The sequence below is a fragment of the Aedes albopictus genome, chromosome 2, assembly GCF_035046485.1.
Source record: "Aedes albopictus strain Foshan chromosome 2, AalbF5, whole genome shotgun sequence".
Classification (NCBI taxonomy): Eukaryota; Metazoa; Arthropoda; class Insecta; order Diptera; family Culicidae; genus Aedes; species Aedes albopictus.
This window is the reverse complement of record NC_085137.1, coordinates 207,031,195-207,043,624: the sequence shown is the minus strand read 5'-3', so window position 1 is coordinate 207,043,624 and position 12,430 is coordinate 207,031,195. Positions and strand designations below refer to the sequence as shown.

The 12,430-nt window shown below is 40.3% G+C and overlaps 1 protein-coding gene across 8 annotated transcripts in view; it reads right to left on the bottom strand.

Moving 5' to 3' along the window:
* Window positions 1-2,974: 2,974 nt before the first annotated feature.
* The window catches only part of LOC109404231 (serine/threonine-protein kinase 24), a 261,291-nt gene continuing 251,835 nt past the window's right edge, over window positions 2,975-12,430 (bottom strand). For 6 of the 8 annotated variants that reach the window (XM_029869084.2, XM_029869081.2, XM_029869082.2 and 3 more), the window contains 5 exons: window positions 10,560-10,773; window positions 10,114-10,491; window positions 9,570-9,746; window positions 9,325-9,503; window positions 2,975-4,187 (listed from right to left, as the gene is read on the bottom strand). In XM_029869084.2, coding sequence (XP_029724944.1) covers window positions 4,145-4,187; window positions 9,325-9,503; window positions 9,570-9,746; window positions 10,114-10,491; window positions 10,560-10,773 — 991 coding nt within the window. In that variant the 3' untranslated portion in view covers window positions 2,975-4,144. Of the gene's footprint in view, window positions 5,016-9,324; window positions 9,504-9,569; window positions 9,747-10,113; window positions 10,492-10,559; window positions 10,774-12,430 lie in introns of all 8 variants that reach the window. The other 2 variants (XM_029869083.2, XM_062851039.1) reach the window with 1 other exon arrangement.

The window sequence follows — 12,430 nt, the reverse complement described above, 5'->3', positions numbered from 1 at the left end:
GAAATTCAAAAGTTATGAACAGGCAAACATCGCATATGAAAAACACAAAAAATTTTCACTAACTCTCACCCCTATCAATACCAGCTGCTTTCAAACCAATTGATCAAAGTTGATGAAATTTTGCAAGAGAATGTCTCTATAAGTATCATAATAGCTAACGAAATTTCATAATAATCATCACAGAACTTTGAACTGTATCGTAAAAGAACCATCTATCATGTGAATGAAAATTGGTCATGATTGTACAAAATTGTTAAAACCACATCTGTTTGTTTTTCATCCACAGTTAAAACTAATGCATCGATTTTTATGAAATTTGGCACAAATAATAAACATACACCAAAGACTTCAATCAATTACACAAGTTTACAAAATAAAACGAAAGTCGTGAACTTCTGTCAACGACCAAAATTTTTGAAGCACAATTTAGTGCTGATTTCGAAACCGACCTTCAAAAAATTTAAAGTAGAACAGTTTTTGAGATTTAGCTCAATATCGAGTTTTGCAACTTTTCAAAATATGTAATTTACTAAAATTCAAATATATTGCGTTTTGTTCAACCAATTTTAAATCTTTTTCCATAAATTAAAAGCTGAATACAATACCATTCGGTCATCTGAATACAGGTTTTGCGTCAGATTGATGAAATTCAAGATATTGGCGAGTTTTAGGGACGATCTTCTTAAATTTTAGCAAAATTCCCTAATTTTTTTGAAGAAATGTATTTTTTTCAATAAGAAAAAACCAACTTAAAAATTCTTTCTCGACGTTTATTTGACATATCATATGTAGGCGAGTTACAGTAAAAAATTCAGCTCAATCGGAGCATTGATTACGGAGAATGAGGTGTGTGAAGTGAGCGACGGTGCTTAAAAATAGCACAAAAATCGATTTCAAATCATCAACCTTGTATGGAAAGTCGAAAAATTTTCCGCTCTACTGTAATTTTTTTCCTTCGCGTTTTCGAACTCAGGGCATGATTCTACACCAAAAATGATCATCAGCTTACCGAGTTCAAAAATGCTGTAAACTAGTGTTATTTGTCTATTTTTACCGATTCATTACAGAGCTACACCGCCGGTGGCCGCATAACTGTCCCATGTGCAAAAACAGACAATCGAGAAAATCGCGTCCAAAATTCAAAAAAGTAAATTGCCTCAACCATGAAGCATAAGTGCTGAATCGTGTTATAACATGGACCAATTTTGAATTTTAGCACTCATTTTTGTTTTAGAGCGATTTTAATGTTCCACATGATTTGCAATGAAACGTTACGCTTATGCGTCCACTTTTTAGAATGTGACAAATCGGCGTTGCATTTTTTCGACAATTTTTGGAACAAACTACCTATTTTTATTTCCCTATATGATATCACATTGATATGATAGTACCGTCAAGGCACCATTCACCGTGGATTTAAGAGGATTCGGGGCAAATAAGGGCTGTCATTCGACACCAGTCATATAAACATTGTTGGTGCCGCTTTTAATTGCCTTCATTATAGTTTAAAATTAAAGCAATATCCACAGAAGTAGAAAATTTTTCACAAAATTTGGTGATATAGTACAATTAGTAAAGGGTAGTAGGGTCGCCTAATTCCGTGGTAGGTCACCATTCACCGTGGTACTAGGGACCCATTCACCGTGTATGAGAAATTTTATTCTTCTTTGTTTAAAAATGATCAAAACAACCCAGCCAAGGGAATTTTCTTCGTTTAAATTCATTTCAAGTAATAACTTGCCAGATTATATTAGAAAAACGAATGTTCAAATTTTCGATTTTTTCTAGATATATGGGACAATATGGGGCACGGTGAATGGAGACCATTGATTTTTAGGGTACCCATTTACCGTGCCTTTCTGTTTCAATTAAAAAGTATCAGTAATCGTACTTTCTTGTTAAACTTACTTCGGTAATGCAAAATACATACCTGATATGTGAATTTAATTGCTTCTTGGTGGAATAAAAACGTTACTACATTTAGTTTATCGCTTAAATCACCTTAGCGCAGTTTTTGTTTTTTCACTATGAATGCAGTGAACGAGCAGAAACCCGCTTCATGTAAACACACTTTAGTGTCAAAATGATACTTTTAAATGTTTCTAATGAGCGTTTCGACATGGTTACAATACATTAGTGTTGTATTGGTGAAATTGAAGGGAAATTGTCATATCATTCAATCATAATATGGAAATAATGAAAAAATATTCGAAGGCACACGGTGAATGGCGCCTTGACGGTACATTATGAATCATGTTCATAAGATGCAAATTCTCAATATTGCCAAAAATGCACTTGGGACGAATATGCTTCCACCGGCAGTACAGCCGTACTTCTGTGTTCCGATTATTGCGAATACAGGCTTTAAATTCCATCACCAACAAACGCACTACGCAACGCAGCATTGTGGGCAGTCTTTTCGTTAACGCATCCGTCAGCGTTTTAGTACAACGACGGATCCGTGCTCTTAGATGATACAGAACGTGACGATATTCTCCAAACAGGATCGTGCTGCCTTCTCAAGTCTCCGGTTAACCCTCTCTTTCCCATGGTAGCACAGGTGATCCACTACTTTGCACTGTTCATTTAACTCTAAAACAAAAACGAGCAGAGAATTTTTGACCAAATCTGGCATAATAGTTCATTAAACATATACAAACATCTGACGAAAAAATGGGAATGATCTAACTTATCCTGTATTTGTATGAACAGTGCAAAGTAGTGGATTACCTGTGCTACCATGGGAAAGAGAGGGTTAAGGACCACTTTTCTATGTTGCACAATAATTCAGTAACAAATTTTGAAAACGACGTATAATCAATGCTACACCATTAATTATACGTCGTTTTCAAAATTTGTTACTGAATTGATGCAGTAGTTGTGCAGATACTACGGGGTCACCTTTGAGCATATCGGCAAACCTAAGTATTCAGTGCGTTGGGATATGTTTTTCGATGAAAAACTACACGGTGCGTTTATCAATATTTGATTTACGATTGGTTTTATTGTTAATTTTCTTCGTCTCCCTATTCGGTACCCAAACATTTCAAAGGAATTTGTTCATCTACCACGACACTCCACAACACTGACATCAACGTTACAAACGTGAACGCTGTGTCCTATATGATGCGAACCGTATTTTAAGAAACCAACAAACGTTTTCAAATTTATAGTCTTCTCCATCGAATATCCGTTTATTTTCTGTTTTTGTTTTGGCGCCGCCTGTAGTAGTGTTTCGTTAATCTTTTGCTGAACTGTATCACTGACTGTGTATACGTAAATTTAGTCGTGCACGTGATAACATGAATCCTATTCCGGCATTTGAAATATGTCAGCTCTACGACAGTGTTTCACGTTCTGAAAGTCTATTGATAATAATTTTTCTTCTGTTTTGTTACCTTTGTTTTATTTTAATAGTATAATAACGTGTTTTAACTGTTCGTATGCTTCCTGAAATTTATACTTGGGCTTCTGATTAGTTTTGCAAAAAAATCTGTTCGCGTGTTTTTCTTTTCGAAATGGATTTTTGTTATATATACCTAGTTAAATTAGTATCCTTCCGTATGCATCAATTTAAATATTACATGTTTCCCTTCTATGCTTCCTTCCACTTCCCACAGTTCGTACCTACACATTCACAGCTAAATCCTACTCCACCGTTTGTTTTACAGTCAATATTACATACTGAAGAATTCGTATTAAAATTATTATAACATACATGCTTGCATCCATAAACTCTCCTTCTGGCTAGAGTACATGGATAACTACTAATCATCTGCTTTACTATCCTTTCTTTTTCTCGTTCTGTTATGGTCATGTGTACGTTGGATGTGAAGGGAAGTTCTTCAACGAAACTAACTACTTAGCTTAATAACATCAGCTGCTGACTAAGTTCACTGCAGTCGCCATAGTGGACAGTTTTCCTAGCTCGTTTAGTTATCAATGGGAGAAAAACAATTTTTGATCAACAAAAATGCAAAAGCGTAAAATAAAACAAGAAAACATAAGTAATATAAAACAAAATTCAAGCTAGCGAATTGTATAAAATTGCGACCAAAACATACTTTCAACAACAATTGGAACTGATGGAATGCCGAACATTGAACAAATCTGCACAGGTTTGCGTACGCGAGAAAACGCACTCTTAGTAAAGAACGGTCATCTTGGACGACGACGGAGGATTTCGTCTGGGTGAAGGAGAAAAATAGAATTTAGAATCAAATGTCCAAAAATGTTCGTTAAAAATGCACCAACACAAACGAAAATTAAACAGAATACACTTTCACGGAGTTAATCTAATGGAAGAATGCTGTTCGCTGTTTGTAGGAACAGCGCAGATTTAGAATCCTACGAAATGGAAATTTTTACAAAATATTTACAGAAAACAGTCGCCACGTACCAAATTTTACGAGGGATGATTAACAAGACTCAAGAAATTCTACGTATGTGAAGTGCATCTTTAAACAAAAAATAATTTGTTTCAATCTCTACAATGACCATGATTGCTAAACTACTACAAACTTCTAATGCGGTGTTTAAAAAGGACATATTGTCATAAGTCGTCGGATTACTAGATAGAAATACACTAGTTTTCCACCGCTCTTTCTTGATGCATTCTTCGGGCGAGAAAATCTCTGGCTAAGTTTTACTAACTAATAGTGACAGATAGCAGGAAAAGACTGTAACTACAGAACAAGAATTTTTAAAATAAATAAATCTTGTTAATCTTTTAATGTTTTACCAAAACTTAGAAAGATATTTACACACATCGTCGCTCATTTTTTCCATAACTGACACATTTAGTACATATTCCATTCGTGTTAGTTCTAATGTGAGTCGCAGCTATTGCTTCGCTCCGTACCGGAAGTGAGCCGATCGTCACGAGTTGGAATACCCGGAATAGTTCTTACAAATCACCTTGATTACGGGCCACACCACACTAGAACACTCTCTGTACGCAGGGAACACGCTCACACACGGATGTTAAGCTTTCTTATCGTTTCACTTTGGAATCTCTGTAAGAAAATACGAGCAAATCGGAAAAAAAGAAAACACACAAACCCACAATGCAGGGCATCCGCATTGTGACCGATTATTACAATGATGAATGAATACGGGCCAGAACAGTAGAAAACCATCACCGGTTATGAATACGCCTGTTAGAGCATAAATCGTGCTGTTGATGTAAATGAGTGAAATGTATAGTTGAGAGTAGTGTGCTATAGCGTATTGTTTGAAAGTGTGAACAATCATATTATGCAATATTTTTTATCGACTGCAAGGGAAGCAAACGCAAACTCGCCGATCTACTGAAGGATTGCGGTTTTGGCATTTTATCGTTACAGGGAATGTGCTGTATAAGATCCATGATCCAAGATAATCATAGGAAACGCTCAAGTGGATCAGGAAATTCAGGTGAAATACAGCCCAATGATTGGAAAGTTCAGCACCCACCAGCTGACGAACAAAAACGGCCACGACTGACAGATTTCACCGCCTCCAGAATATGGCCTTTCGTAGCACCTTCTTCCAACATAGCTTCCCTTATCGTTTTACCTAAAGATCACCACAGAAGACGGAATCGTGGCACTAACATTGACTCTGACTACTTCCTGGTGATGATCAAACTACGCCTAAAACTTTCCGACAACAACAATGTACGATACCGACAACCGCCACGGAACAACCGTGATCGACTGAAGCCACCGGATGTCACCTGAAGTACAATAAATTTGTCATTAACGATGCACCCGACAGCACCGTCGGTATGAGGAACGAAGTCGACGGAACAGATGGTTCGAAGAGGAGCGCAGAGCGATTATGAAGGAGAAGAATGCTGCAGTATGAAACCCGACAGAACGTGAAACGATACAAACAGAAGTGGACATAGTAAACCCATCTGTTTCGCAAGAGGAAATTAAATTGTAGTGATGTTATCAAGAAACGGGCTGCAAAACGGTGAGTCCATTAGGATAGCGTCCAACATTGCTCTGGTCCTCACAAGTTCCTACCTCATGGTTCCACGGGTCAAGCGATGACAATGACCGCCAGCTAAGAGTTGTGTGCTTAGCTGGTAGTGCATCCTGCGCACTGTTGTCCTTCTGACTTCAGCTAGATAGAGGAGGTACGTCCTGAGCACCTGTTCACCAAGAAGGTGCGGCTCAAACAGCGTCTGTTCTGGCATCCAGCGGCTGAGTATGAAATGTTCCTCCACCGGTAGCTATACCTTAGGTAGCAGCCCCACCACGGTGAATAGGGAACCTTAGGTCAACAACCTACTGTTCTCGAAACCCAACATGGAACATGGAACCTGGAATGTATTAACTCTAACCCAACAGTGTGAACAGGCACAACTACCCAATGAGGCATGCCGTATGAAGCTTGAGATCCTAAGACTGAGTGAAGTCCGTTGGCCGAACTTTGGAGAACACAGATTGGCATCGCGACGCGTCGGGTCAAATTCGGCCTTACTGTGGCCTACGAGGTGAACACGCCACTCGCCACCGTGGAGTTGGTTTCCTACTCAGCACGCCCACGCTGCGAATGAAGTAAGAACCTATTAATGAGGGGATAATTGTAACCACTTTTACAGCTGCTATCGTGGACAAGATTCCGAAAGGGAATGTAAAGATCCTCATGGGCGACTTCAACTCAAAGGCTAGACTATGAGCACGTCATGGGACGTCGTGGTCTCAGATAAATGAGCGAGAACGGAGAGCTGTTTGTAGAGTTTTGTGGCAACAATGACATGGAGCTTGAGGGATCGACCAGTGCACAAAGTGACATGGGACTCCCGTGATGGCGTTTCGGAAAATCAAATCGACCACTTCTACATCAGCCGAAATGGAGCCTTCTGATGTGCGGAACAAACGTAGTTTCGACATTGCGTCGGATTACCATGTCCTAATCAGCGAGATCCGCATTGCTAGGATCTAAATATCGACAGAAGCGAAACATCTGGCGCCGGTTCAACAAATGCCGATTGGAAGACGCTGCGGTGAAAAGGTCCTTCGTCGAGGAGCTAGAGAACCGTGCTGCGGATATTCCGGAAGGTGAGAGTGTAGAAGATCAATGAAGCGCCATCAAGAACGCCTTTATCGCCCCCAGCGAGAATAATTTGGGCAAGCTACGCACCCGGAGAAAGTTGTGAATTACAGATGATACCTGGAGGAAGATACAAAGAGGAGCCAAAGAACGCCAAAGCCGTGTTTAAGCGAGCGAAAACACGAGGAGCCAAAGCCGTAGCTCATCAGCGCTATTCGACTCTCGAGAAGGAATTGAAACGCTCATGTAGACGGTACAAAAGAGCGTGGGCGGACTCCCTAGCCGACGAAGGCGAGAAAGTCGCAAACACCGTCCACATCCGTCTCCTCTACGATGTTTCATGTTGTCTTAGTGGTACTGATCGACCCGGCTGACCAGTTGAAACGCTGGTTCGAGCACTTTGGAAACCTTTTTCAAGTGTCAGCCACGCCATCAATACCTCAGCATAATCCACCGGGTTCACCGCATTAGCCGTGTCAACACCGAAGCTCCACCAGTCAGTGGAGGAGATAGAAACAACCATCCGTAGCATCAATCCAACAGAGCCCCGGAGGTCGATCGCATATCAGCTGAGATGCTCAAAACTGACCCCGTAATATCTGCACAACTACTACATCAATTATTATATATTATACCTATATAAGTGCAGCAGAGGATGAAAATTACTCAACTTCCACGTTGAAGGAAACTAACCCTCTACTTCCCATGGTTGCTCTAGAGTATCATCGGTTTTCGACGAATTGATGATGATGATGATGATGATGATGATTGAGAACCCACCATCAGCGTAAGCATTACCTATGGCTGCAGAGTCATACCGGAAGGGAATGATCTTCTACCTGATGGTTTGTTGTGGCAGGGTAAGCCATCGGTTTTCGACGAATTCGGCATAAACAGATTAGATGAATATGATGCAATTAGTTATGGAATATAATTTTAACCTCATACGATTAATCCAACTACTAACTCCTTGTTTCAATAAAGGTACTAATCAAAAGTCAATCAAAAACCTATTGATTTACAACTATTTTGTTTTTCATTGGTTCCGAAAAATTTAGCCAGTTTTGCAAAAACTTCTGTTGGGGCACTTTTTTCGGAAACGATTTTATGGAAGAGTTGATAGCCAGGCTCTGGGAAATCGAACAGCTACCGGAAGACTGGAAGGAAGGGATAATCTGTTCCATTCACAAGGAAGGCAACCACTTGGAATGTGAGAACTTCAGAGCGATCACCATTATGAATGCTGCATCTACAAAGTGCTATTCCAGATCATCTACCGTTGTCTGTTACCTAAACCGAAAGAGTTCGTAGGAAGTTATGAAACCGGCTTAATCGACGGCCGATCGACAACAGACCAGATCTTCACCATATGGCCAATCCTCCAAAAATACCATGACTACCGGGCCCAACCTGTTCATCGACTTGAAGGCGGCATACGACAGTATCGAACGTAGAGATTTATGGAAAATAATGAACGAGAACGGCTTTCCAGGTACAGTCAACTTTCGCTCGTTGCACTAAGCACTTAGCCCAGTTAGTGAAATACTTTCACTAGGTGGGCTGAGTTTTCAGCTGTCAAATAATCTCTAACAATAGAGATCCAGGGCTACCAACCTAGACAAATCGCGCTTCACGTCAAAAACTGACGTTTGACTTCGATATAACTGGGCTGTAGCCCACCTAACGGGCGCCCAGTTAAAACGAAGCCCACCTAAACGTAGCCCAACGAACGAAAGTTGACTGTAATACCGATTGTGAACCAGACAATCGCGGAAAATTGGCACACATAATTTGGATTTCACGGAGACCAATGACCAAGTGACTATGCTGCTTTGTTCAGTAATTCATGTTATTTGAAAAGATTTTATTGTAAATCGTAAAATAATGCGTTTTATGTGTGTCTGTAGAAATCTTTGTTGTTTGTGTCAGTTATGAAAAATAGTATAGCATTAGTTTAGAAAGATGCGAAGCAAATAACAGTAATAGTTTTGTAATCCAAAGTCCTGAACAGTAAAATAGTATACTAAAAACAAACTACGTAATCATCATTACAAGCTAAATAGCCTTCGGTTCCCTTTCAGCTTGCAGCACCATTTCGATAACGGTTAGTTAGCTTTTTCTCTCTCTATCATCGTTACTGAGTCCTATCTCATCCTTGTCTCTAGACCACCACCCGAAACAATCGAAAAATACACGTTAACAACAACCCGGATGCATCAAACCACCGATTTCCATTTCCTTTTTTTTAGAATGGAGGAAGATTAGACGAGCAGCACCTACCGCGTCACTTTGTCTATAAGCGTATTGATCCGGGTCTCGGAGAAACCGGGCACCAGTTTGTGGATGATTTCCTTCACGAACAGATCGTTCACCCCGGGGCACGTTAGCTCGGCCTTCTCGAACGCTAGCCGCAGGTCACTCAGCTCGGCATTGCTGGAACTGGAGTAACTTCGCTGCATCTGGGAAAAAATGGGATGAAATTGAATGGTGTGTGGTCTTTTGGGACATTACTTCAGATGACATACCTCCGATAGCAGGGGGAAAATGATCGACTTCAGGCAACCGCTGTTCGTCCGACTCTTGGAGTTGTTATTTACATTTGTAATACTGTTGCTTCTGGGGTTACCATTGCTGTGACTAATTTCGCGCTCTCGTCGCAAACTGCTGATCTTCTCCTCGCCGTCTCCTCGATGGTTGGACACCTGGTTTGTGAAAAGGAACAAATTATTCATATTTGAGCAGATTTATATTGTGATGTTAGTTGATTTAATCACATAAGCAAGATCGAAGTACTGGGAAGGGCACTACAAAGTGCTACAAAACGCATAAAGAGTATAAAGCTCATTGCTCCCAGTTCAGGGTTCAGAATAACTGAATATCCTAAAGATCGAGGTTTCTGAAATCAGTTTCACTTAATAAGTGTTTCCCAAAATAATGAAAACGCAGTTGCGCATAAAAACAGTCATGAAGTTTTGAAATAAGTTGTGGAAGAATTGAAGGCGAGTTGTAATGGGACTCTAGTTTTTGTAATATTAGGCCAACAATCAATTTCTCGCATTATAAACTTACCTCCTTCGAGCCTCGCCTCTCCTTATTTTCCCGCTCGACTTCCTTCTCCCGTTCACGCTCTCGTTCCCTTTCCCTCTCCCGCTCCCGTTCCCGTTCCCGGTCGCGCTCTCGCTCCCGTTCACGCTCACGTTCCCGATCGCGTTCCCGTTCTATTCGATCCCGTTCCCGGTCCCGGTCACGTTCCCGCTCCTTCTCGCTTTCCCGCTGCCGTTCCAGACTGGCCCGATCGTTCGGATAGTGGACACCGATATCCTTCTGGGGTGAGGTCGGTTCCCGATCCGAGACTAGCTGTTGCTTTCGGTTGTTGGAATTGCTGTTGGAGGATATCAGTGCCGACGAGGTCTGCGACTGATGCGATGGCGACGTTGGAGTTCGTGGCTGTGGGCCATATAAAAAAGATCGCTGTGAACGGGGTTTCGATCCTAGGATGGGCGTAAACTTCTTACCTGGCTGGATTTTTGCTGATTCAGATTGAAGTCTCTATCTCGATCTCGATCCCTTGCGTTACCCAGGACCATCATGTTGTTGCTGGTGCCGTTATGTTTCACCGGCGACCCAAGCGCGTCGTCCATCGAAGCTTTGTTAAAATTGTTGAAGTGCATACCCTTCACCGTCATTATCCATGGTTCGTCCAGGTCGCTGTCGGGTTTCGATTCCTCACTGAAAAAATAAATATGTGTTTACTAGGCATTGCCTTACGTACTTGCAATCGTAACATTATTAGAGTGGGGTTCCGGGTAAGGTTGGAATAATGGCAGACAGATATGGTATAATATATTGACCCCATTTTTTGCAATATCTTCGAACTAGCCCTAGATCAATAATGCTTCACCATTGATTATACGTCATTTTCAAAATTTGTTACTGAATTGTAAGCAAAAAAGAAGTTGAACTCAAGCTGTTCATAAACCACGTTTGCCAAATTTTGAACATCTTAGACCCCCCTCCTCGAAGACCTTCGTTCAAGGGGATTTTGGGGTTAAACCCCTCCCATTGCCGATTTCCATACCCCTCCGCCCTTTGCCAAAATTAGGAAAAACACCTCCCTTGTCGCCGTTTATGTGTACGGACCTGATTCACGATATTTCAGGATCCTGATTATTTAGAGAGCTGGTGCCTTTGGCGAAAGTGTTTGGTTGGTTAAGAGGAGCTTACAGATGATGGGCCATATGATTAAAAATTATATCACTAAGCGGGGCTAGAGGGCTTTCAAGGTTTTAATTTAATTTATCTCAAAATCCTAATTATTTAGGAAGATGGATGTTTCGGTAAAGTTGTTAAACAGATCGAGGGTTTTCAGTTGAATTACTGTTTGGTTTTCGAGTTTCTGCCACTAGTTTCTCAAGTTTTTACTGCTCGTTTCTCAACTAGTTGGCTATAAGCAAGGCCGGATTTAAAAGGAGGGACAGGGGGGCATGGCCTCGGGCCCTAACATTGAGTGGCCCACCACAAAATCCTGCTTCACGAATGAAAATATGAATCAAGAAAAAAAAGTAGTACAGACACACTTTTAGTTTGATTTTTATCATAACAACATGGCTATCTGTTTAATTGTTTATAACATTTTAAAATTCCTCCAGAACATGTTTAATTTAAACTAGGAAGTTCTGGATAAAACCTTCTCCGGAATTCTGATCATTCTTCAGTTCTTTGGAGAATGGAGCACCAAAAAGCTATCGCTGAATATTTGTGCACTGATAATAATCGACACGCCTCATTTATGTTTTTTTACACGTACACGTTAATTTATCGTTTAACATATAAGCTATGTTTATGCGTAATTCTTTTGATTCAAATCACGAATAGTTTAGGATTTAATGTCATTTACACATGATTTTATCGTGTTTGACAGTACATCCCCGCAATCATGCGGTTCGAGCGTGTAGAATATTTTAAGTGTTCAAAATTATTGAAGATATTTCGAAGTTATTTTCACGGAGCTTTTAAGAATAGCAGGAAAATCCTTTTTGTTTCTGCCAGAAATTTTCGAAATAAATTTTAAGAATTTTTCACAGAGGCATTGGAACTGCAGGAACATTCATTTTAATTTACAAGTTTTAAGATTCTAGGGTGTTTTTATACAAAACAAGTCGGACTCCAGAACTTCTGAAACAATTTTTAGATTCCTTTAAACACAGTTTGGGAGGATTAGCAAAATCGTTTTTGCTCCACACCGCTTATTCGATTCGTAATCAGATTCTATGCCTTCTCCCAAAATTGAAATCATTTGGTGGCAAATTGAGATTACGACGGTTTTCATTCAATCGACCGTATGATTTCCTTAAGTATCCTAGCGGGTTAGTTAACTCTTGGTACT